At 38.3% G+C, this 27,830-nt stretch overlaps 1 protein-coding gene across 3 annotated transcripts in view; it reads left to right on the top strand.

Annotated features, from left to right (window-relative positions):
• Positions 1–27,830, top strand: part of tspan4a (tetraspanin 4a) — a 247,487-nt gene that overhangs the window by 194,199 nt on the left and 25,458 nt on the right. For all 3 annotated transcript variants that reach the window (XM_084737817.1, XM_084737737.1, XM_084737655.1), the window contains one exon: positions 25,533–25,634. In XM_084737817.1, the coding sequence (XP_084593943.1) occupies positions 25,533–25,634 (102 nt within the window). The remainder of the gene's footprint in view (positions 1–25,532; positions 25,635–27,830) is intronic.

The raw sequence follows: 27,830 nt of genomic DNA, 5'->3' as shown, positions 1-27,830 counted from the left end.
ACGTAATGCTGCTGTAAAAAGGAAGTCATGAAGAGCTATGGTCACTCCGGATCCCCAAAAGACCTCATCCACTAACCCAAAGGGCACCGAAGCTGTTAAAATGAGTCATGGCTACAACTACGTCTATAACAGTGGATGTAGTGGTCATGTATTTCGTTCTTATGGTGCTATTTGTAAAACTTAAAAAACACCTGCTCTGAAAAATCAGTCATTTTAACCCCCTTTACTAATCCCCTGTAGGCATAAACAATTATTTAAAGGTCTAGACACTTTATTCAACATTATAATGTAGTTATAAACAGAGATAAAGATTTTAGTTGGTAAATCAACAGCTATAACTTTTGTATAAATAGACATGTCTTAATATTTCATGATTTATTTATATTTATATTGAGCTAATTTCTAAATTATATTTGTTAACAATAATTATATATCTATAATAAATATATGAATTTGTCGGGTGTACAGCTCCAGACACAGGAGAGCCATGCTAACCCAGTTTGGACTGCGCCAGTCAGGAAAATGAAACAGATGAAAGGGGACTCAGGTTAGACAAACAAGAAATCAGAGACTGTTGGGGTACAGTCCTGGTTGATACCACCGGGAACAGCACATCTGGGCTACGGTTTTGATCTTTCCTGCGCACAGATGTGTGCCCCCACCAGCATCATTTCAGAAGCATTTCAGCGGCGGAGCGTTTTGCCCACCTGATTATGTTGACTTGATCGAATTTTTGTTGACTTGTTTTCCTTGTTTTTGAGCTTCTACCATGCCTGAGTAGGTGACATATGTTTAATGTTTAATTTCTGCCTGTCTTTGTGATTATGAGCACGGGGTCTTTTATTTTGAAAAGTCACCCGATTCACTCTGCTTTTCCTGTGTCTGACTTCCTGCCTGCTCGATCTGCTCTGTGCAGAATGACACTGCTGGTCCAACCTGACGCAAACTCAAAACAGGGTTATTCTCCGGGGTGTATCAAGGAAATCTCATGCATACGTGTATATGTGTGTGCATATAAAAGTCTATATATAGTTTTGTTTTATTTTATTATTTAGTCGAGTGGTTCCTAACATTTGCTCCATGGAGAAAAGCTGAAGACCATTCCACAGCTGTTGATTACATTTGTTTGCATTCTTAGAAACTTTACCTTTATTAAATATCTTTTTTTCTATTGTTAACATTTTTTCTTTTAACAGCCCAAAAGAGCAGCTTATACACACTCATCCTCAACAAAAGAATAATAATGATTCATTATTAGAGTTTCTCAGGTTACAGAGGTGTGGCCTGCTGAGTAGCCTACTATTTTTGAGCAAAGATGAAAAAAAAGTCTTTTTAAGTAGTTTTGTATACAGATTTTTCTATAAATTGTGATTTTAGTAAACACATTCAGACCTATTCTATGTGTGATTCTATTCTATTCTATTCTGATTTTAATTATCTGTATATATGTTATATGTGTTGCATGAAGGCACTTAAACTTTTCATTGTGCATTTCTGCGGTGTATAATAATAATAATAATTTACCTTGATACCTTGACATACAACTCTGAATATTTCTTCACTCTCCATGACAACTGAGCAAATGCCATCCACTGATGAAAGCAAAGAGCTGTGGAAATGTGGTTGAAAGCTGTGAAAGCATTGTAGTGAAGTGGACCTTGAGTTAAAGGTGTAGTGTATTTGCTCTGTAAAGATGTAGCGCAGTGACGGCTCTTGAGCAGAGAGTGAAGTCCCACTCCCTCCGTGTGTGTTGTGATTGGTAGCCAGTCGCCACAGGTGCGCATGACGCCCTCCAAGTCAAACCATTGGCTTTGAGGAGGACAATGTAACAGCTGTTACTTGGAGAATTAGGGATTTATTTCAACCAAACCAGAGTTGGTGATCGCTGGAACACGGGAAAGACTATAAAAGACGGATTTAGTGGGCAGTGAGGCTCATGACTCAGCTGTGGTGGGGTGAACAAAACAAAATTTCTCACCACTACAAATTCTGTGTCCTACCACTCCACCCTGTTCTCCTTCTGTGCTGTCACACAGTTTCAGGACACAGTGTCCCAATCAGCACAGTAGGAGCTCATTCTCCTGTCTGAGGTGCACAACACGAGGCGAGAGACGCTGTGCTGCTGCCAAAGGAGCGCTGACTGAGATGAATGGGAATAAATTAAGTAGATTTCTCACTTTCCTGCTGATGGTCTGAATAAGTCACTAGATTTGTCGCTAGTCGCTTCATTCATATGTTGGACATTTTAGTAGTAGAAATGGACCTCTGGCTATAGGTAGTCAGTGGTCAGAGGACCAAACCATTGTGAGGTGTAAGAAGGGTGGGATGTAATCTTTCAAAACTTAATAATGTATTGTTTTGCGTTTACAACTAGCACTGGTGTTTTGTCACAATCTCATTAACCTTGAGTAGACACTGACAGACAGCAGTGATTGTATTTTCTTTTTTGTATTCAAAATTATTGCTACAGATACAGATTGGTGAGGACATACTGCTGTCTGTATTAAATGACTCACCCTTGGTAGACTGTTTCAGATACTAACTAACTAGCTAAGCTCAATGTGTCTTCACTTGTGACCTTTAAATACTTGTACTTTGTAATCATTTATAGATGTGTATAAACACTTACCTAATAAATGGATGGCAGTGTTGAGTTTTTGGTTCACCACTTTGGTCCAGACTGAAATGTCTGAACTGTTGGGTGAATTAATTGCCATAGAAAATGAATCCTACTGATTTTCTCAAGTCAAGTCAATTTCATTTAAAAAGCCGAATATCACAAAATTTGCCTCAAGGAACATTTGTGGCTTTTAGTACCACGTCTCAAAACTATTTGATGAATGGTCATGATGTTTGGTTCACACATCTATGCTAAAGGCTAAATTGTATTTATTTCCGTGATATGTCAGCTTTCTACAGCACTGGTTTATGACCAATATATTTCCTGGCTGGGGAGTTTGTTTTCTGTGTTAGAGGTTTGGATGTTCTCCTCACGTGTGAGTGGGTTCTGTCTGGGTGCTCCATCTTCCTCTAACAGTCCAGGGACATGCAGGTTAATTGCTGACTCTAAAATGCCCACAGGTGTGTGTGTGTGTGTGTGTGTGTGTGTGTGAGTGAGCCCTTCAATGAACTGGCAACCTGTCCCGAGTGTATACCTGCTCTCGCCCAGCGTCAACTGGGATCGACTCCAGCCCCCCTGTGAGCCTGCAAAGGATAAACGTTTTGCATTTTTCAATAGTTAGCAATCAATAATAAATTAATAATTCATATTTAATGAAGATACAGAATGCAAGTCTTTTTCTCAGTAAAACTTTTATTTAAATAATTCAAGTGGAACCTAAGTAACTAAGCACAAAACTTTAAAACAAACTCATTTAACAAATGTCTCCACCAAACAAAACAATGTCAAATGCAAAATGTGTGAGCACCGGAGAAATGTTACACAAAACATATGCACATATGTATTGGTTAACATTAGGCGATTAAATTCTTAACAGCGATTAAAGGGTTAATGATTAGTCGTTAACATCCCCATAATAGATAATGGATGGTTGGGTGTATGACAAAGGCTACCTGAAAAGCTAATTACATTCCCATCATGCTCAGCTGAGTGGTGGTCAGTGCTAATTAGCAAACCTAAGTGTGCTGACATGCTCAACTGTTGGATGGCAGACATGTAAACATTTGACCTGCTGAACAGCCGCATGTTAGCATTGTCACTGCGAGCGTGTTGGCCTGCTGATGTTAGCGTTTAGCTGACATCCTCACAGAGCGGCTGCAGTAGCCTGGCTGTAGAGTTTTAGGCTTATTTTACATATTTTTGCTCTGGTGTTTCACTGTGTAATAATTTATTCATTAACCGTTTATACAACAATTATGGATTTTCATATAAATTCTGACTGTTAAAATTTAAAAATGTCCTGTATGCTTACAACTGCGATATACTGTATTATAAACAATTTATGAGCTTTTATATATTTCTTAGTTAAAGTAAAGTGTTACTGAAGTGATCTTTCATGCTCGTCTGAACTGGGACCTGCCCTCATAAGAAGAAACAGACTGTTTCTGCTGTGTGAATCACCTTGTTTCATCCCTTTGGATGTGTTTGAAACTAAAATCCAGTTTTCCTGGTGAGAAGACGTCTCGTGGTAAATTCTGTTGACATGCATCATTTCTCCTGAGAACCGGGGTCTGTTTCTGCTGTCAGTCTCACTCTCACATCATTGTGCTCTCTTCTCTGCCCTGCTCCACTGCTCTTACACTAAACATGGAAAACTGTGAAATAATTTGATAAGGAGAGGGAAATGGAAAGAGTAACCACTTGTGAGCGGCCTGTAACTGCAATCATTCATGCGGTAAAGCAAACTACTAGTATCATATATCTAAAACTGCAGACGCACGACACGCGAGAGCCACCGAAATCCCATTTTAAGCTTGATAGCTCCACTTTTCCCGCATCATTACTGTTTCAGCGTCAGCCGTCAAAACATTTTAACTTGTCAAGATATCAAAATGCAGCAACCCTGTCTGAATACATTTCAAGCCTGAGAAATTTTCATTTCATGTAGACTGAAGAAATGCAATTAGATAAACACCCCTGGCTAATCACGTTGCTAAAATACACCCACGTCAGGGCAATGTTAATATGAGAAACAAATTGAGATGATCGGCAAACAGACAAGATATTTGTTTGTGGAGTCTTGGAATATACGTGACAAGGGAATGTGCAGTTTGAGTGCTGCAGATAATGTTGAGGAATTGCAAAGACGGTAATTATAAATAATTTAACTTGCAATCTGGCTGAGATTGCAATATAATGAAAAAACACAAGAGAGCAAAGCTTTTGCAGGAGGAAGCAAACTGAATATATAACCACTCGTACAAATACACTGAAAATAAACAAAAACATTACGCCGGTCAGAAAAAGGAGAAACTGCTAGCAGATCAGCCAATTATGGTTTAATTATTTTGCACTTTAGTGCTTGATGTTTATGTAATTTGATAGAATCTTGATACTTTATGATAGATAATGTTGAATTTACAGCATCAAATATAAAGCTTTGATTGGTGTTTGATTCTAACGTCTTTGTAAAAGAATAGAAACTCTTTTTTTTGTCTTTAAAAACAGAAATAAGAGGATGTACTATTGAGCCCTAAGTTGTGTCTGCAGGTAGCATGATGATTGAAAGGTATTATGTTTATATGACTCTATACATTGTTTTTTACGAAACTGTTACATATTATATAACTGGTGTTATTTCTAACACCTGATACATTTTTTTTTACTTTGACTCCCTACATTTTAACACAAATATCTGTACTTTCTACTACTTACATTTTCAAAACAATCATTATTACAGCAACACTGATTTCAACCTAAATGGACAAAATAAACACATAAACAAGAATGAAATGATACAGTAGACATAACAATGCAAAACAGACACTAGAGGGACCCTCGACCCCGGAGAAAAGGTGCATTTGTTAGCTATGTTAGGATATACAGTATGTCAGCTAGTCTTACCTAAAAAAGTTGCAGATGGGACAATAAAACCAGTGGAACAATAAAATCAGGACACCACCACACATCAAATAGTAAAATTCTAAAGGCCACAGATATTGCCTGGTTATCAGCTAACAAGCACTTGTTAATTTTATCTTGCTAGTTAGCATCTAGTAAAAATATATGCTATGGCTAGTTAGCTACTCAATGAATGTCAAAATGAACAAAAAATACTAATGATTACTACACTAACTAAAGAGAAATGAACTTTGCGACACCATGTTTCTACCACAACTTGCTAAAAAATACAGCAAAGTAAAGTGTTCATATCAACCTATAATAAAGTCCTGTCCTCTGTTTGCTCTGTGAAGCTCAGCACCTGAAAAAGATGGAAGGGCAAGAAAATGAGGAATGACCCAACAGGTGGGTCAAAGTAACCTGACCAGCTTTCCAGAAGCTCACAGCACATTTTTAAGTATACTTTGATCACTTTCACAGCCTGTACTTTTTCACTTTCACTTGAGAAGAAAGTCGAATCACTGCTTCTTCTTTTACCAGAGTTTTTATTTCCACAAATATCTGTACTTCTACTTGACTTAAGAATGTGTTCTCATTAGGCGCCTCTGCCTGAGAGGTAAAACTCAGGGCAAAGAAGGTAGCAAAAACTATGCTGCTGTTCTAAGTCCAGACGATTGTGTATGCATTTATATCAGCCCTCCTCTGGAGTATGGTAGTTGAACAGCAAGAGGAAAATATTTAAAAAGATCTTAGTGCGAAAATAACCTGCGTGTCCTCCGTAAACCCAGTGGAAATTACACCATGTTGTTTACAGCATCAACGAACAGAAAATACAGATCGATATTTCAAAATATTCCCTTTTTCAGAGAGGCTCAGAGGAATTTCCCTTGTGGATGGAAATTTAAAACCTGAATGGATGCGGATGTTAATAAACCATCAAAACCAGATGGTCGGATCACTGCCCTTCTTTAAAACCATGAATTATTAAAAACAGAACCAGAATATTACTGAATTTTGGAATACGAGTCAAAAGGTTGTGTCTGACTGAGTAGATTTAAGCTTGATTTCAGCCCCATATTAACAAAATTTTGATATAGTTCGCTTCAACTTTTATGTGTGCTTTCCAAAATCCTTGAAAAGTGTTGAAAGATTAGTATGTTTTATGGTCGTCTTCTTGGGGCAGAAGTCTGGTGATATCGCTACCAGCTGGGTACTTTTAAAGGACCAGTGTGTAGAATTTAGTGACATATAGCATATATTCTATAATTGTAGCATTGTAGATTGCACTCGCATCACCCTCCCCTTCCAAGCATGAAGGAAAAACTATGGTGGCCTTGAAACTCACTATTAAACCTCCAAGAGATGATTGTTTTATTAATGTTGTCTTACAGAGTTGATAAAATGTTCCTTTTTTTCATTTCACAGCATAGATGTAGTGAGTAGCTGTTTTATTTTTAAAGTTGCTAGAAATTCTCTTAATGCAAATTTAACATGCACATTTTTAAACCATAAGTCTCATAATAAACTTGTTTAAAAAAATAGAAAATTTGCCTGTGCTTCAGCAGTATTTTTTTTTTTTTTCAAACCAGGAAGCAGGGCAAGGGTTTTTAGGATATCACTAAACTTTTTTAATGCCTGATTAAATCTAATTTTTGTAAAAATCTGACAAAGTTGACAGAAATCTGAGCCACAACTTTATTTTCATGAAAAAAAGATTTTAAAACAAAGATGATAATATCTTTTATACCTGTGTTATTGGTATGAAATTTTCATTTCAGATTTTGAAGGCTTTTAATAATTCTTGTCTGGGACACGGATGTTTTCTAGCAAGTTTAGAAAGTGAAAAAGCTTAAAGCTAACCAAAGCGTTTCATAGATTGCATATAATTAATATGTATATAAATCCTTAAAAAATACTTTTTCATCAAGAAATTTGAATTTGAGTGTTGGTATTAATCATTTTTTATGTTTATTATTATTATTATTATTATTATTAATTTAATTCTCAAGAATGGGTATGTAACAAAAAGACAACAATTCTTATTTTCAGGTAATTGTACATTAATGAAAACACACACGTTACATTCTATATCTGCATTAAATGATAATAAAGCACCACAAAGACAACATTGGAAACATGAGAGAAAGCTGCATTATTACAGTGTAAGCTATATTTCACTGGGACTTTGTGGCTATGTATAATTTGTAATTTGTGGGCTGTGATCTAAAGTGTTACCCACAAATCAAAATGTTTTCCAGTTTTAATTTCACCTCTCAGCGGAAGCCAGTACAGGTTTCTTTTGAACCCGACAAGCTTTTACCCAGCTGGAGGTGGACATTCAGGGGCCTGTTGTTTCCCTTTGTGCCTCCCGCTTCAGAGAATTTGGTCTTTTTCAAGACGTCCGTCAGAGCTTAAAATTATTTTTCTTCATTTGTCCAATTTTGTTTACAGATTGGAAAAGATTTTATGTGAAAATCATGTGTGGTTATTTAGCTGAAGAGTAAAACGTATTGCAGCTTGTCAAGGTTTGTCTCGCGCATGAATACACATCACAGTTTGAAGGGTTATACTTGAAACTGTCAAACATTAGCCACAGGTGAGGATTCCCTGTTGCAGGATCTTCACTGGTTCTGTCTGACAATAGACAGAGCAGAGCACTAACACTGACACCGATTGTCCTACAAAAATCACAGTGGACATACTGTAGAGTTCAAATTTACTGGACTGCTTTGGATAGAATTCTCTGTTCACTGTTTGATTTGTGTTGAAACAAAAAAAAAAGTGCCTGGTTATATGCACTGAGGTTAGAAGTACTTCTAAAACATTTTGTCAGATGTAAATTAATTTGAGCAAATTTGTGCGGCTTATTCCACCCCATCAGTTCCAGAAAGTCACACAAAACAATTTTCCTTCAACACTTTTAATTATGTTGGGAAAGGAAATCCATTACCGTGAATGAGAAGCTGACAGTCATCTCCAAACTAAAAAGGAGTTCTGTTCACAGTTTCTCACTAGCTCATGATGTTTGGAGTTTAAAAACAAACAAGATAAAATAAAATGTTTTGGGGGGGGTCTGTCAGCAGTACGTCAAACTTCTGTTCAGGCCCGTAGATACCACTGAGAATACCAGGGTCTGTATTGTTTCTGGGAATCTGGGGTTTTATTGAAGTGAGGGTGCATTCATATTCTAAATTCTTGTCAAAATTCTTATATTTGTTGTTGGGGACAATAATTAAATAAAGTTTTAATTGATCTGATCTTAAAGGCCTGCATGGATTGTGTTTCTGTACCAGATTTATGTTCTAGGAGGCTTTGAAAAAGAATATTGTGCATGATGATGATCAGAGAAAAATTTCTAGTTAGGAAATTTAGGAACCATGACTTTGACAGGAAATTGCTGGCTGTCCTGTGTCTGCTTGTTTCCCATAAAAATAAATAATTCAGCTAATAGATGGTATTTTCTGTCGTCTGATAGTCTCCTATATCCAGATTTATATCTCCACAGTGCTGCGTCAGCGCTGGAGAATCGTCTGGCTCCACGCATTGTAATTCTGATATTAGGAGAAAAAAACAAAGGTCTTGTTTGTGTTTCTTTAAACCGGTCCCGATTATCTTGGCTGTGCTAAGCCCAGGATACAGTGGCAATGCCTCTGCAAAACATTCAGTCAGCGGAGGGAGGCCTTGTACTTGTGGAACATTTGCATGAGTCTCGCTAAATCTTTCTGCAAAAGAAACTGTAAAAATCTAAATGTGTAAATGTGTGGCCGGGCCACACTGCCTGCTTGGGAAGCGCATGAGTGTCAAAGAACCTGTTCATTTTCATGTCAGCATCCATATTAACAGGTTAACAGCCACACAGACTGTGTGAGCAGTGTGGCCGCACTCTATCGAAAGATTTGGGGTCTCACCAATTTTTTTCATGTGACATTTGTGGTTCTCAGCAAAAATGATCTGTTGACAGTCATTTCAACATATCAGCAACATGATACTTTTCACCTTCAGTTTCACTGTCTGTATCTGTAGAATATGTCACAGACATGACAAAACTGTGTGAAGGGCAGGTTTTGTTCCGGTGCATTCTCTTTTGCTTTCTCTCTTTCTCTTTCTCTCCCTCTCTCTATCTCTGAAAGAGGGGGATAATCCCACTGTTTTCTGGTGACATCTCTTTTCTTCTCTTTAAAACTGCTGCCTGCGTGAAAAAATACAGGCGTGCTCGCTGCAGCATTTCAGCAAGGTATTCGTCACACACAGATACATGCAGCCACTGTGGCCCAGCTGTTCAGGTTACCCGCCATTTACAGCGTGTAGGTTGGTAGCTCTGAGGTTGTTGTTGTTTCACATATAGCCACAGGGATTTTGAAAATTTTTGAAAATGGTACAGCGGATGAGAAAGGTCTAAGCTATCTGCGGCAGAGAAAACTTCCTGGATTAACACACTATTTGAAACCTCACCACAATCTTTTTCTAGACCTACCACAATTATTTTGGTACCTAAACCTCACCAAACTGCAGCCGTTTTGGGGGGGCATGTCCTGTAGTGTGCACCCCCAGGTCGACCTACCTGCCTGAAACAGTGGCAAGCCTATAGCCTAGCCACAGTCCATATCTATGAGTCAGACTAGCCTTATGTTAGTCACAACTTAGTCAAGTGGCTGACATGAGCCAAAGAGAGAAGTTTGGAGAGTTCTTTTCAGTAAATCTAAAATCAGTTCTTCCTGTGTAACTTTCCTATTTTATTTTAGCAGTGAGTAAGAGGGCAGGCAGTCAGCTCCAGTCAGCCATTACACTCAGATCATCTGTCACATGTCTGTCACTGCAGCATATATTCAACACACTGTGCACTGCTCACTCTTATGCTGCCATGCCTGCTGCCACACCTGCTGCCACACTGTTTACCTGAAAGCCGTCCCCTGCTGCTGCTGTTTATACAGCATTTCAAAAGTCCTACTTCAGTACCTCAGTATCCACCTGTAGGCTCTAAGTCTTCTTTCCCCGGGGAGGGAAGTCTTTATCTTTTTATCACAAATCCCCCCGCTCCCTGCTTGATGCCTCCTCGTGAGGAGTGACAAAATCGAAGGCTAGATGCCAAATATCAACAGTTTGCATAATCTATATTTGCATAACAATCCATTCCATGTGAGTTGGCTGAGTATAAGCAGCAGAAAGTAGAAGAGTACACTCAGTAGAGTGCAGTTCTCTGTCAGACAATCAGAAAAGAATATTTGGATGCAACCTCTTTATAAGAAACATTTTGATTAGTTGCTGTAATTAAATTACATATTTTTCCCAGTAACTGTAATGGATTACAATTACACTCAACATGCATGTAGTTAATCTCCACAGTGCCAGTATCCTATTACATTTGCGTAGACATTCTCTCTTATCATCAACGAGGCTCTAGCCGAATTGCAGGCTTGTTTTTTTTGACGTGAGGTCACAGTGACCTTTGACCACCAACATTTAATCAGTTTCATTCTTGAGTCCAAGTGGTCATTTGTGGCAAGTTTGAAGAAATTCCCTCACATCATTCTTGAGTCATCACGTTCACAAGGATGGGACGACCCAAAAACATAATGCCTGTGGCCAAGGCTGTCGTCGGCATCGAGGCATGAAAAAAGGTCTTTCAAAGATCGTGCATCACAGAGGTCCTCCAGCATCATAGAGTCATAAATATGCACCAAAAAATTAGAGTGATGGGTTCAGCAGTAATTGAGATTAGCTCCAGGCAAGCTCTTGGTCAGTTGGTCACATATGCACGCACACACACCTGCAAGCGATCGCATGATAAGAAGGAGATAAAACCTCGGGGAAAAAACCCCACTAAAAATACATAATGTATGATGTGATACAAAACAGTTCAGGACAGACTGAAATAATTCAGATGTCTGCCGCCAAAAAAAAAGCACCTCTTGTTGTAAAAACCTGCAGGTAAAGGCGTTGGAAAAGGCGTCAGTCATGTATTAAAAAAGTTCTACTCTTCACTTGAGAACTTTTTTAGTTCATCAATATGGAGAGAAGGCCATGGAAACACAAGGATCTGTGTTTTGAATTTCAGGTCTCAAGTACAAACTTAAGTATTTTTGGTCTTTTACATCTTGTTGCATCTTTTTTGTCTTGTTACATCTTCACATCTTGTTAGGTCTTTTTTGTCTTATCTTTTACATCTGTTACTTTTTTCGTGTCACTTTTCATCTGTCTTGTCTGATATGTACTGATGGATACACCATGTTATCTTCTTTTCTATAAGTTATTGTCACATCCATTTAGGGTGAACTCTGTCTTGATGTTGGAAAAGCGGCACACAATGATGCAAAATAAAAATAATCAATAATTCCCCTAAAATGTATCAAAACAAAAGTAACAAACCTGTTTTGACAGTGTAAGGAGTAGAAAGTACAGACACGTTTGTTCAAATGTAGGGAGGAACAATAAAAAAAGTTTTAAGAAAAAGTAAAGTACAGATTCCTGAAAAATCTACCTAAATACAGTAACAAAGGATTTCCACTTTGTCATTTCCCATCTCTGGTAAAATACAGAAGCTATTGTGACGTAAAACAGCTCAAAACAGACTAAAGGAATTAGATGTCAACTTCAGACAAATGCAGCCATGGCTGTTAATAGCTGCAGGCAAGGGCTTTTAGAAGTGTTTCAGTTATGCATCAAAAAAGTCTCGTACTTCAGAACTTTTAAGTGCATCAACATGAAGAGGCCACAGAAACACAAGAATCTCTCTGCTGAATTACAGCTCTCAACTAAAAACTTGAATCACAATGGAAGTTTCTGCCGAACCTCAGAGATAATGAGCCTTGACCTCATCTTATTGTCCAACATCTTGTCTCAAATCCTTCAGCTTACCTTGATTACAGCTGTGCAAGTATCATCCTTTCTGGCCAACATTCTGCTAGTTCACGGCCTTCCTCCTGTTAGTGGCATTGATTGTCTGCTCACATGGTTTGCCAAGTGTTAATCAGGAACTGATTAGAAGAAGAGAATGGAAATTGTAATTGATTTGCCTGAGCTGGGATTGTAATTGATTTGCCCCAGCTAAGGACTGAGATTAGTAACTTAAAGGGGAATGCCAGACAATTTAAATAATTTAGGCATGTTATTGCTGTGCCCCGGGACAGAATTACAAGTCGGAGACAGAGGCCTTGAATTTGTGACTTGCTTCCCCCATTCTTTATCTGAGGAGCCAGGTTTCACATTCCACTTTACAAATTTACGGGTTAGTTCTTGAGTTTATAGCTTTAGAGAAGTTCACAAGTATTGACTGATCTGCCCTGAAGCGCAGGAATAACATGTGGATTCTTCAGAGAGGTGGCGTTCCCCCTACAACTTGAAACGCAGTGCAACACTTCTCAAGCTTTAAGCTTCACATATCCGCAGCCAGGGGTAGAGTATAGTCTGTCCGCAGTCAAAATAAAAGACCTTGGAAAGCTTTGACTTTGCTTCAAATTGGGTCAGAGTCCGGGGAATGAGGGAATGTAATCTGGGCTCCCTCAGAGGAAGGATAAAATTAAAGTATTTGCAGGAAACCCGCCCTGGCCAATAAGCGTGGGCGCCCAGTAGGTGAGGAAGGTAGAAACCTGGTGAGACATTCAGGACATACCGAACTGGGTGACAAAATCACACACACACTCATTTGAAGCAACTGAAATATGACTTTTTGAATTAAACATTTCGAATTGGGACAAATCATGTCCTACTGAAAAAAACTTAAAACTTAAAAACTTACAAACTAGCAGCAAACTTAAAAACTAGATCAATTTTTTATTTTAATTCATTTTTGGAGTGAAAATGTATATTTTGATTGGCATTAAGAAAACTCTTAGCAACTTTAATAAAAGAAAAAAAGGCTACTCACTACAACTATGACTGCTATGAATTGAAAAAAATGTAACATTTTGTCAACTCCGTAAGACATCAACTCCGTCAGATTTTACATCTGACGGAGCTGACATCTACATTCAGGCGAATAAAAAATTAAATCAAGAGGAGGTTGGCCTTTTACAAGGTTTATTAGCCAAGACTTTGATCTATTAAAATATATTTTTCCCAGCATAATTGAGATAAAAGAGTAAAAATCAAAATCCTGTCAAAATACAGTTTTCTCCCAGTTCTCAAGGATGAGAATGAGGATGAGAATAATGAGAATACAACCTTGGTTTGGGATGAGCCTGCGGTGAACAGCCGCCAGCGTCGCAGTGATGAATCCCAAAACTTCAAGGCAGCAATTTGAGCTATGAATCAATAATGTTAAAATCATCCTTTTTTGGAGTCACTAACGTCATTGTCGGAGATGAAGTATGACATGCTTTATGCAGTTTGGCGTCTTGTACTGAAATAATGTGTCCAGGGGAAATCTGGAGGGAATATGATCACAGATCCTTCTTCTTTCTTTCTTTAATGCTTTTATCTACTTTACTGTATCTCTGTGTCTGTCTACCTCCTACATTTCTCACACAGGTAATGGATAGCCACTGTTTGGAGGAAGCTAGTAAATTGAGCCATTTTTACTCTCATTATTTCCTCTCCTCTGAAATCCCTTTCTTGTGTTTCTTTCAAACATAATGCCCCGTCTTCTGGGCTGTCACAGATGAAATGCTCCCTTTGTTTGCTTGTTATACTGTCAGTGTTATCTGCAGGCTTGGGGGGAAATAGATCATACGTAACAGGATTTTGTAATTAGGATACAAAAAAAGTAACTGTATTCCATTACAATTACAGGAAAAATGATTACAGATAAATTTAGTAAAAAGGGGGGATTATTACTATTATTAACCAGAGTACAAAACACTCTGTTCTCAGTGAAACCAGGTAATCTTACTGTCAATTTATTGTTGTCCTCTAGTCCAAAAAAAGTCTTCACTGGGTGGAAATTTGGCCGTTATTTTATCTTTAAATCAGACAAGAGGAACATCAGCAACAGTTCTGCCTTCAGCTGTGGAAATACTGCGATCAACCAAGAACATCTGACATCTCATCAATGACATTTTTTAAGAAACATTTACACTTGAGACCAACTGCTAATGTTAGCTACACAGACCAACCACTAATGTTAGCTACAGACAACCTCAAATGCTAACATTAGCTACTCAGACAGCCCTAAATGCTAACATTAGCTACACAGACCAACCACTTATGTTAGCTACATAGACACCCTCAAATGCTAACATTAGCTACACAGACCAACTGCTACCCTTAGCTAAGCAGACTAACTGCTACTATTAGCTACCACTAATGTTAGCTACACAGAAATACAGTTAGCACATCATCCTAAAACTGACACCTGTTTTAAAGAAACATTTACACATAAGACCAAATGCTAATGTTAGCTACAGACCAACCACTAATGTTAGTTTCACAGACAGCCCCAAATGCTTACATTAGCTACACAGACCAACTGCTACCCTCAGTTACACAGAATAACCACTACCGTTAAACATTATGGATAAGAACAATTGCTAACGTTAGACCCACAGACCAACTGCTAATGTTAGCTATGCTGATCAACTAATGATATTAGCTACACAGATTAAACGCTAACATTAGCTACACAGACCAACAATAATGTTAGCAGCACAGAACAACTGCTAATTTTAGCTACACAAATCAACTACCAATGTTAGTTACACAGACCAACCACTTATGTCTGCTAGACAGACCAACCACAAATGTTAGCTACACAGATCAATGGCTAACATTAGTTACACAGACCAAATGCTAACATTGCTAACTAGCTTCTGCTACTACTACTACTACTACTACTACTACAAAGCTAACGTGGTCTGCTATCACTGAAAAATATTTTGGGATTGTACATGGTGTTCGAGTGTGAAGTGTGAATAACGTGTTTAGCAAAGTGTATTTAAATGTGTATAATTACATCCATTAACCTAAACATGCATTCACACATAAAGAAAGGAATAGCTGGACAAACAATAAATCAATCAACAACAAATGTTAAACATTATATTGGACTAAAAATTATTTTACCACTTTTGGTATTCAGGTAATCCAAAAGTGTTACATTACTTTAATATTGTAATACCTGGATTAGATTACGGAGTCCTTTTTTTTTTTTACTGACTTTTTTAAACAGGAAGCAGTTGCAGTTAGCAATTGCATCAGAATACATTTTAACGTACCCCTCTCAACCCTGGTTATCTGGAGGAGTAATGTAACCACTTCTTCACCCCACAGCATATTTGCTTTTGCATATTTTGCCCTTCATCGCCTCATGGCTCATCCTCTCCCCCTTTTTTCCGTTTACATTTTTCCACTCATTTCCCCACCTCCATCTCTCATCTCCTTTTTATTAAACCCACATCTCTATCTCTCCTCTCCTCTCCTCTCCTCTCCTCTCCATATACGTCTCTTATCTCTCCTTGTATCCCTGCCATATAAATAATTGATGGCCCATCTTTGACTCGCCTGGTGTAGTTAAAGGGCGACCAAAGTCCCGAGGACAACATCAATACTGAGCCAAAAGTACAGCTATGGCTTACGCACAGTCTGCTAACTGCACTTTCACAGGAGACACCCTTCACTAATGACCTACTTAGATTTGAATAAAAAGTATTTTTCTCTTTTATTTTTTTATTTGCAAGACTTCAGAGGACTCGGGGCTTTATCCCGTCCACTCAAATGGGACATGAGGGCTCCCTGTGCTGGATTCTTACATCAGTTCAGAGACAGCTTGCATGTTGCCAGAGTTGTGATGTCATGCAGTAGCTTATAACACGAGTCTATTTGAAAATCAGATCAACAGTTCATTTTTATTGTTGCAAGAAATTACATGCTCTGTCATTTCTCTTGTCGTTCAGCATTCTCTTTCATCTCTTCCTCTTTGAGGAATCTAAATCATGATGTAATTATGTTTACAAATCCACATCTGAGTTTGACAGAGTGATATGATTGGCCAAGATCCCACCTATGATATGTTATGCAGTAAAAAGGTGGATGTGCAATAAGTGTAACAATAGGTGTAATCAGGCCCGCTTCCAGAACAGGGTGCAGCTGAAATCAGTGAGGTTGCATTACAGTGTGGGCTGGCAACAGTAATGAAAAATAGTGTAGGTGTTATGGTTCCCCCGAGCACAGTCCCAAATGAACAGATTAAACAAAAAGTATTAAGTGAATACAGCATGCCGTTCCTCTTCAGCAGCAGTTTGCAGCATTTGCAGTGGTTCCTCAAAAGCATCATATGTCTTACCATTGAACCTTCCCAAGTCCCGCCCTTTTTTGCACTGTGGTCCATAGCAGTTGTGCAAGATGGGTACCTGGCTCAACCTCAGTCAGCTTACTCATTTCCTGCACTTAGATCAGAGATGGTTCAGAAAGGAGACGGTGCACTTAAGAGTAATTTCCTGCATGTGTGTTTCATTGGTTTCACCCATAGACTTATTATAGATCTGGACAGGGCTTTGTCGCTCAGCCCTGCTGCCAGTTTTTTTTCCCGGTGGCCACTCGCAGTGGAAGCGAGTTCAGTTTTGACTCTTTCTATTATGAATTTTTGATCCATGGAGGCTTTATATTTGTGAAACTTTCCTTTAGCTGAAAAAGCAGTTTTAAAAATCTGTGCATCTACACAAAATAAAGTCTGTGGGGCGAGTGGGAAGTTGCAGATGGGAGGAAAGGGGGAAACATTTCTGTGTATATTCAGTGGGCTGTATAACCAGGAAGTAAACTCAAAAGCCAGAAAACATTTTCAGCTTTTGTGCCAGGCAAGCAGCTCTCATTTGACTGACTGGATGCCATTTTTGCTCTCTCTATCTACTTCAATTTAATATATCTATGGTTTCACCATGGCTCCAGAGACTCCTGGCTAGTCCTAAGTCTATTCAAAACAATGCTAGAGAGACAGAGATTATAGTTGATTCTTTCAGCCCATAGTCCCCAAAATAAATATTGTAAGTACATAAAATAAATAATAAATAAACACATAAACAAATATAAGTAAATATTTTTTAAAAGCCACATATCCTCCAAATATCCTGACAATAAACGGTATTTTCCAGACAGTCAAATCAGGAGAAAATTAGCTTTAACTTTAGACTCTTTAACTGTCACAAGATCTGGCAACACAAATGGCTCTGTAACAATAAAAGGCACATTAAGCTAGCAGATAAAAATCAGTTAACGTTACGTTAAATGACTAAACATTTGTATTGCATCTACTGTAGGCTACTGTATCTGCTTTCATCCATTCACACAACATTTACAACACTTTCAAAACATCTGATCACGCCCACTTAGCAGACAGGAAGTGTTTACCATTTCATATCATTTGGCGCAACTTGTAATGTGTTGCCTTGTTATTAGCAGCATCTTTGCTTAGATGTGCTGTGTGTTTGGCTTGTCTATGTTGAAAAGAAAACCAAATCTTGAAAATGGTTGAAAGATGTTGAAATGCATTATAAATTTTGTCTTAAAGGGACAGTTCACCCAAAAATCAAAAAGTCAAGTGCCATTTAGTCCCAATATACTGGAGAGAAAACAAACATCTCTACAGCTGATATATCCAAAATTTTGCAACTCACACCAAAACTATCTAGATGGATATACAGCACTAAAGGCCAGGGAAAAAAATATATAGTTTTGATTTGGGTTGAACCGTCCCTTTAAGTAAGCCAGTGTTAGCAAAACACTAGCCAACAAGTTAGCTTACAATTGATGATTAGCTAGCTAAAAAGCCTAGCACGTAGCATATTGAAGTACAGAACAAGAAGGAAAGTTGATTGAGGTTCCGCCAGTTGCAAAGCTTTCTCAACTGTTATTGGAGCACAGAGCAAAAAGGGGTGGGGCTTAGGACTTATCCAGGATATATCCAGTGTCATTTCTTTCAGAATGAACTATTTAGTTATTGGATCAAAATAAAATCTGCTACTTCTGAGTCAACTCAGCTCAACATAGCTAATAAACAACTTCAGATGCATTTTGCAAGGTCTATCTAAGATCACTACTTTATTACAACACATTAAACATCATACTTATGCTCGTTTGCTGTTGTTGACAGACATTTTTAGCACATATAAATATGCATAAGCAGCTGCCAGCGTGATACTAGAGCGGAAATAAGTGAGTCCATATTCTAAACACATTCAACATGGTCTGAAACTTATAAACTTAAAACAAACATAAGATAGTGGTATCAAGTTAAATAAAATCCCAGCCCTTGCTTTTTCCTGGCAAAGATAATATGACTAGTTCAGTTCACATACAGGCCTACTAAACATTGTGCCAAATCATTAACATTAATGTTACTGGCTATTTGCTGGCTAACCAGTTGGGAAAAGAAAAAATCCAGCATGTAGACAAAAAAAAACTGTTTTCAGCAAATCAGCTCTTAAAAAAACAGACTGTCTGCTACCTGCCCGGCAAAGTCAAAGTCAAATGTATCATCTAAAGCCCAGATATGTTACCTATGTGCTAAAAGGTGAGGGAATATTGGATTGTATTCATCATCTGACTGCTAGAAACACAACTCCAAAAGAATACTAATGGATCTCTGTGTCTGCTGTGTAAGTGATGGTTTGCTAGTATGCTGACCACAACAACAATAAAAAGTAATAAGATGTCACGGCTGCAGGTCTGTCAGCTTGTTGCAAACATTAACTTACACAGTTTTAAGGATGTGCTGCTTTCTTGGCAAGTGAAATATTACAGTAGCTCACACAGTTACAATCACTTTCTGGAGGTATTTTGTTAAAGTCTTTTGTGAGAATTCTTCCTAACCTGGACCACTGGGGTAAAATGTAGAGGTAGGAAGTAACAAAATATTATTTGCTGTACTTTTTGTAATTTTTCAGGTGTCTTTACTTGAGTAATTATTTTTCTGACAAGTTTTTACTTTTACTCCCAACATTGGAACGCAAATATCTGTATTTTTTACTCCTTACATTTTCAAAACATTTTTATTTTAGTTTTAATGCATCTGAGGGGAATTGTTTTTTTGAGGGGATTGTTGTCACTGTGATTTTAATCTTAATGGATGTCATAATAACACATGGAAAAGAAGATTTCTTGGTGTATCCATCAGTGCATATCAAACACAAAAGACTTAACAAGATGAAAAAGACACAAGACCAAAACTGATGTAAAAGACATTAAAAAGACATAAAGCAACATAAAAGATGTAATTAGGCAAAAAAGACTTAAACAAGACTAAAAACAATTTAATAAGATGAAAAAGATGCAACAAGTTGATGAAAAATAACATAAAAACATAACAAGATGAAAAACTAACGAGTAGAAAAAGGAATAACGACACTTAAAACTGTGTAAAAGACGTATTAGGCCAAAAACAACATGTCAAGATGAGACATGGAGAAAAGGTGAGGTTCAGTTAGCTTTAATTAGCTTTGCACAAACACAGCAGCTAGAAATGTCCTTCAGAGGGCAACGTTTTACTTTTATACTTTGAGTAACTTTTACACAAATACCTGTACTTCTACTTGAGTGAAGAACTTGTGTAGCTTTGCCATCTCTGGTAAAACTCAAAAGCTTCACATTAACTCTTTTAGTGAGGTTTTCACCTGCATAAAAAATCAGAGAAGAAAGTTCACATGTCTGATGAGGATGAATTGGATGTTAGCTTGATCAATAATTCTAATTGATCAGCATTTGTGGGCTAAAAATTAGTTTCTTTGATTGATTATGTTGTTTCCCATGGCAACAGCTAAAGACCAAGTATTGACAAGGGTTGAAAAGTTCATAGCAGCGTGATATTGTTTGGTAAATGGCACTATGTGAAATTGAAAAGCAGCAGGGAACATTTGGTTGTCAAGTACATTTGTCCATCTCAAACTATCAGAATGCCTCTTTGTTCTTTACTCAATTTATTTTATTTATTCATTTATTTTTATTTTTTTTAGAAAGAATCTCTGCGAGGATTCGAGTGTCATGTTGGCATTCTGGGATTTGATATACAGTCACCACACCCCCACAAAATTGTGCCTGGCAGTTTTATTGAGCAAATTTTCACAGTGTTGTTGTTTTCAGTGAAAATATAAAACTGCCAGGATGGTTTGTTGCATTAAACATGTTCTGGTGATAAATCATATTTTTAAGAACAAAAACAAAAACATAAAAAAAACCTGATTGTTTTCAGATGAGACGTGGGAGCGATAGATTGGTATCACATCTTCATGTGTTTCTGTTATAATCCGTTTATATTAATTCTCCTTCTTGAGTTCCTTGACATCTTTTCAGGGTTATTTTGTCTTTTTGTCTGTTTCATCTGCTTTATTTCTTGGCTACATCAGAAGCCCCTTTTTGTTTTAGCAGTCTGGCATGGTGACGTGTTCTGTAGTATTAGCACGTGTGCAAACATAATGTTACACTGAATGGAATATAAAATGAACACCTGTTCATCTTGCCCCGGGGCACATGAAATATTTTACCCCCCAGCCGCTAGTTGAACAAAACTGCCTCAAAGAGCAGACCTGCAGGCATGGAAATGACCTTTAACAAATATAATTAAAATTAAAACATGCTTAAATTCATCCACTTACACGTACATACAACCAATGAAATCACCTGTTGTGGAAAATATCACATTTCTGGACATGGCTCTATTACTCCTCCATTGCAGGTTGCAGGGGGAAAGAACACCCCCTCTTAAATGTGTGACTGTAATTAATTTTATGAACAGTGGCCCAGGAAGGGAATCATGAAACGGTTCAGCTCACCTAACAGTGAACATCAATTAACTCATTAACATATAACTAATTAACAGCTATTAAAGTTACTTTTATGGATGAAAAATTTAATAATATTGTACCCCGTGGCATTTTCTTGGAAACACTTTGACAAAAAGAAATGGATTCAGTGTTTCTGATCAAAATATTAAAACACACAAAATGGCAACTTTTTAAATAATTTGTAATCTTGCATTTTTTACATCCACTGATCCAAAGCGGATACGCCTTGTTACCCCATCACCCCCCCTCTCCATCTCTTAGCAGCAGAGGGAGTGCAGGAGCAGAGGGGTTGTTCAGTTGGGTATGTTAGTCTAGTCTGCCTGACTCATTGATCCTTTATCTGACTGAGGTCTGTGCAGATTAGAATCTATGGCCCCGACCATGGCTCTGAAATATCAGCCACCACACTGCAGATGGATTTGTAATTGTGACTTTTTCTCTGAGTCTTGCCCTTCAGGCCCGAAATTTCATCATTTTAGGGGCAAAACCACTTGGCATTTGGTGTTTTTGAGGGCACAAAGGCCAAATGTCAGGGCAGCAAGGCAATCAAATGAAACAATAATTTTAAGCTCCCAGAAATAATGAATTTCACCTAAGGGTTAGGGCTTATCTTATGAATATTAAATTTTGTTGTCAACTGCTGAGTACGAACTTGTCAATAATTATAACCCTTAATGCATAACAATCAGTTCAACATTTAGAAAGTTTGCTGTAGCAAACTTTTTTTTAACATCCTGCCTGATCCAGCTGTATTGGTCCACTAGATATTGATAAATAGCCAGCCAGCCAAACCAAAACCTTGCTTATTTTATCCCTAATGTCTTCTGTCTTACAGCTTCAGCTGCAAAACTTCAGCGAACATTTGACCAGGTATAAAGGATCTTGGTGAGGAGGATGTGGGCCGATGCATAATCAAAGTGGACAGATGACGCATCTCTCACTATTGTCTCCTGGTTGGCTCGCACTACATTTGGCTCAAACTATCATCATTAACAGCTTGTTTTTTCCAGCAGTTCATGCCAGGCTCAAAATCAAACTCACCACTTGTTATGTGCGCAGCGTTTCACTTGATGTTGCCCAATGAGATTCAAAATCTCAACAAAAGACATTGATGTCCATTGACAACCAAGATGCAGAGGAGGAGAAAACAGTTAAATCAACTAAAGCAGTGCAGGCAGAGCATCAATACCACTGTGGCTGCAGGACATGCCATTTTTTTAGGGGCATGAGGCCAAACTGAGAGGCTCAGTGGCCATGGGCTTCATGACCTCCATGAAATTACAGTCCTGCCCGACATTCTGTCAGTTTCATCTTGGCTCTAACTAATCTATAAAGCTACTGCATGAAAAAATACAACCTAATGTTCAAAGCTTATATAACTAACGTTAAACATCAGTGGACTGGTGAAATGGCGTGACACATTGCTCCATAGCGCTCTTAGTGGCCAAAAATCCCACTGGGTTCCTTTAAGCAGGATTCTGCAACTGTGTGTTCTAACTTTATTCAGAGTTATGCAACAGAATGGGTGGTTAAGGAGAAATACAGAATATCTGTCATATTTCCATACTAAAAATGTCAAACAAAGACCAGTAACAGCTCTGCAAACAATCGGGTGTAGGAAGAATGTGTGTTAACATCTGAGAGAAGTAGAGAACTTGATTATTCATCTATTGTTTCGCCTACTTAAAGTGACTTTTGCTTCATTGAAATGTCAGAGTACAGTGAGCAAATTTCGTAGGAAGCCTTTGCCAGATAACAATGTTCCCTTTGAAGGCCATATATATTTTTTGAGTGTTTGAAGATGGAGACTTAACAAGGTGTCTGCAGCACCTCACAGGCTAAAGGCTGCCGTGTAGGGGAGAGCAAGGTCGGAGAAGATCAATGCGATTGATGTCTGATGGGATTGACCACCCTGATGTGTAAACAAGGCTGAGCGGCTCCTCTGTGTGTGTGTGTGTCTGGAGTTTGTGTTTGCTGTTGGTATATATCCCCCAAGCTCTCTGAATGTATTGTTGGTTTTAAATCAACGTATTTTAGATTCAGTAAGTGCAAAGGTTTAGTGTGTTTAAGCATGTTTATCTCTGTGACTGTGCTCACACATAACGGTTTGTTCTTTCGATTCAAAGCTGACTGGAAAAGCTGATTTTGTTAAATGTTTTTATCTTGTTTGTTTAGGTTGACATTGCTGAACCAAACCCACATGGATCTGCATGTAACGTGTTTATTTTATTGACCGGCAGCTCAGTAACCCGTCCTGCAATGTGTTGGTTCAGTCAAAGTAAATCTAATCCTGCTGCTTTAAAGGGATAGTTCACGTTAAAAATGACAATTCAGTCATTATCTACTCAAGGCCGGGTTTAGTTTTTTAGTCCACAAAACACTGCTGGAGTTTCACAGGAAAATTAGGAGAATCTCCCAAACAGTTTAAATGAATGGTGAGCAGTTGTTCTGGTGTATTCCAGGTTTCCTAAAGCCACGGCATACCGTTTGCTTGCATGCACACACCGTCACACCACACACTCCCATTTAATTCCACACACACAACCGTGGCTCCAAGCCAAGGATCTACAGTGAAGATGTAGGCTAAAAACATGGTGTAAATTAGGAATTTCAAGTCAACTTGGCTTGTTGGAGCTTTAGGAGACTTGGATTGCACCAATCAGTCTGGAGGCATTGTACAGGAGATTTTGCAGTTTTTCCATTACCCAAAGTTCATAACCGTAGGTCAGGGTTGGAATATAGATCGCCTCACAAATCAAAAGCTTCGCCTTCCAGCTGAGCTCTCTCTTCACCACAACAGTCCAGTACAATGCCTGCATTACTGCTGACGCTACACCATGCCAACTGTCAATCGGACGCTCCATCTTCCCATGACTTGTGAGCAAAATTTCAAGACACCTGAACTCCATCACTTAAGGCAGCAACTCACTCTCGACCTGGAGGGAGAAATCCACCATTTTCCATCAGATAACCTTTGGAGGTCCCAACCCTCATCCCAGCTGCTTCACACTCGGCTGTAAAACCTCCCAATGTGTGCTGAAGGTCACAGTCTGAGAAGGTCAATAGAACCACATCATCTGCAAAAAGCAAACCAGAAGCTCTCCTCACCGGGGCTTCACCTTCAGGTCTTGTGTATGACAGGGGGCAACCCTGGCGGAGTCCAGCACCCACTGAGTTCTTGGCTTTGTGCCGAGGATACAGAGAGAGAGCTCTCCCTTTGGTTATACAAGGACCAGATTGCTTGTAGCAACAGCAGGACCCCCCAGGGGACAAAAAACATAAGTAAACCAGATACCATGACTGCCCCCCAGGAGCCCAGGAGCCAGTCCACTGTTCCACAGCCAGGATGGAATCCGCATTAATCCTCCTGAAACTGAACATCCCCTCCACTCTGAATTTGATATAACGCCTTCTGGACAATACAACATATTTGCTAAACAAAAGGACACATGAGGGATACATAAAGGATCTTTAGTGCAGTGAATGTAATGAACAAACAGCACTAAAATATCCCAATGCCCAGACTGTATTAACTCATATATTTCTGCATTGCTGATGATTTGTGATGTGCATTGTTTATTGTTTTACTTAATGTCTTTTCTCTTCTAGTCTCAGCATGTTTATTAACAGAGTCAGTGGTCTAGTATATAAAAATGTGGCTCACCATGTAAACACGATGATTCCTGCCTTTCTATACTGTCTGCTGTCAAATAAAAGTAAGGATGCCATGAAGCTGATATGAAAAACAACAACCAGCATTAGTTAATTGACTTCAAACAGATTGCACTGCAGAAGATAACTGACAATCTATGTTGCTGTTTGCTGCCTTTTGAGTTTAAATCACATTCTGTCTCTGAAAATGTTTCAAACATTTTTGATGCTTAAAGGACACAAGCCCTCCATCACTCCTCACTCAAACTCACACAGGCAGAAATGAGTAGAGGTATTTCAATAGTACCAATACCAGAATTGGAGATGCATCCAATACAGCCTAAAATGCTGGACTGGATATCAGCAAGTGAGTCTATCTGCACATCATGTAATTTTTTAGCCCCAACATGGGAGCCTGCTGCTACCCAGCAGCATCCCTGCATTAACTTGAGCCAGCCAATGATAGCAATCACAGGGTTAGTACACAAATGTTAAAAAACAATCAAATATTTTTTTTTTTTTAATGCTCTGGTGTCAGATTGGTGCTTGTATTGGGCGATATGTAAAGTTCAGGTAACATCTCTAGAAATGAGAGTTGTTAAATTTTCTTATTTTTCTTTCTGACACATCATGTTTTCCCTGTCTTGTTTTCACAGATTGATCACTACGCTCAGAGGGATCTAAAGAAGGGCCTCCAGCTCTTCGGCACAGAGGGCAACGTGGGTTTGACCAACGCCTGGATGATAGTACAAACTGATGTAAGATGTGAGATCACTGGAGGGGGCGGGTGGTGGTGTTTGAGACGATCTATAACACAACTTAAAAGATATTTAAAACACGAAGCACAGAAGTTGTTTTTTTTTCTTTCTTTCTCTTAGTCACAGTTTACTGAGGTCTTAATGCCTTAAGAAACTTTCTGTTGTAAACATCTCAGCGCATTCAATATTAACTTCACTGCCATTTAGCAAGACAAGTCATGCAAAATACCTTGTCACAAGCTGAGATACATGACGTTTTGACTGCATTATTCATCATGACAGTGCTTACTTTTGCCATCGGCAAGGTTTCACCATTTGTACCGCTGTGATCATATTAAATTAAAAGGAAGTAGTGAAATGCTGAAGGGCCATTTGATTTTACATTGCTCCATTTTGTGTAAAATTTGAATAAAACACTGCAATCCTTTTTGAAGTTAATGGGATCTGGACATTTACAAGCAGACTGGTAGAAAAAAAATATATATATATTGGAAATCTAAAAAATGGCATCAGAAAAACTGTGAAATGTTTCTACCGACAGTAACAAACACTCAAAGCTTTTCTAGTTTAAATGCTTTGGTAAAATGTTGTCAGAAAGATTAATGCAAACATCATAGACTCTCTGAGGTAATCTTTATTTCCAGCTCTCACTTTGATGTGCTTTTTCCGTTCTATTATTTATATATATATTTTAAATTCCGCTGCAAAGAAAATAACAATGTGAGAAACAGAGATTTGGAATTAGGGATTGCGGAGGACGGATGCTGCTGCTGGTGAATGCCTTTGGGACACATCAAATGATAGACTTCAGGGCTCTCTGGACCTTTTTACACATCGCAGATCCAGTGTTGCGGCTCGCAGTTTTGTTCCATTAGCAAATGTGCAGTAAATGTTTGTCTGTGCGCATGCACGCATGCATATGTCTCGTGTCTGGAAGGCATGAGTGTGCGCCTGTGCGTGTGTGTGCGCACCGTGACTCAAAAAGGCATAAATGATGACAGAGCAATGTATTGCTATGCAAATGTGTGCGTGTGTCTGCATGTGTGGGTGTTAATGTGTAGGCTTTTTTCTGCGTACAGGATGATTGCACGAGGAGAATCCGCCTGAACGAGCCACTGTTTGAAAATTTATGTGTGCAAGCATGAATGTGCACTTTTTTCCTCGTCAGATCAACGATGCTGTGTGTGTGTGTGTGTGTGTGTGTGTGTGTGTGTGTGTGTGTGTGTGTGTGTGTATGTACGGGGGCGCCATAAAGTCTGACTGAAAGGAAGACCATTAAAAGGCAGCTCTCATTCTGTCACTGCTCTCTCTCCCAAGCCTCCTTCATACATGCTGAGTCACTGAATAGATAATACAGCAGATGTCCCTGGAGCAAAGTTCACCCTGAATATTATTAATGGCCGCTTATAGAATAGAAAGCATCTACATAGACGAGAAGAAGAAGTAGTAAAAATATCCACAAGGTGCCAAATGCCAGTACAATAAATCAGAAAGGGTCACATGCCACTCTGGCTGTTAATGTTTCAAGGTAATAACATTTTAATATTATGACTCTACACTGTAAAAAATCATGCAGGAATTAGTGGATTTGTCTTTTCTCATTAACTTTGCATTAACAGATGTAGAAGTTTTATTTATCCAAGTTAATGCAATGTAAAATTTCTAGTATTCATTTTCCAAACCTTCTGAACTTATCAACATTACTTCCTCTTACTTAAATTATTTTCATTTGAAATGATGAGTAGAAATAATGTAGGGGAGAACTGCCACCATTGTGACATTTTTTGAGATTTTTTTTCTTGCCAACATATTCAATATCTTCAGGCAAACAACCCACGTATGTCTGCTCTCAGAAACCACTTTAAATTTTTTAATAGAGAAAGCAAGTCATGAGGAATTAAACCAAAAGTGGATGCTGTCTGATGTTACAACTGCAAAGCATGTGAGTCTCAGTTGTAATAGCGTGAGCTGTGGTTGTAACACGGGTAAAAAAATAAGCAGTTTTCAAGGTAAATCAGTCAGATTTTATTTGTTTATACAGGTCATATAAAGATATAGACATCAGTATTAAATTGAGTCAGTTTCAGAACCAGAACTAGTAACTTTAAGTTAAAACAAATAGTTTATTTTTACAGAGTATGCTGTTTTTAACCTTTGATTTGTTCTTGAACATTAAAACTGTGCTTCAAATGCTTT

The sequence above is a fragment of the Lutjanus erythropterus genome, chromosome 1, assembly GCF_056507025.1.
Source record: "Lutjanus erythropterus isolate fLutEry1 chromosome 1, fLutEry1.hap2, whole genome shotgun sequence".
NCBI classification, from domain to species: domain Eukaryota; kingdom Metazoa; phylum Chordata; class Actinopteri; order Lutjaniformes; family Lutjanidae; genus Lutjanus; species Lutjanus erythropterus.
This window is presented reverse-complemented; position numbering and strand designations above follow the sequence as displayed.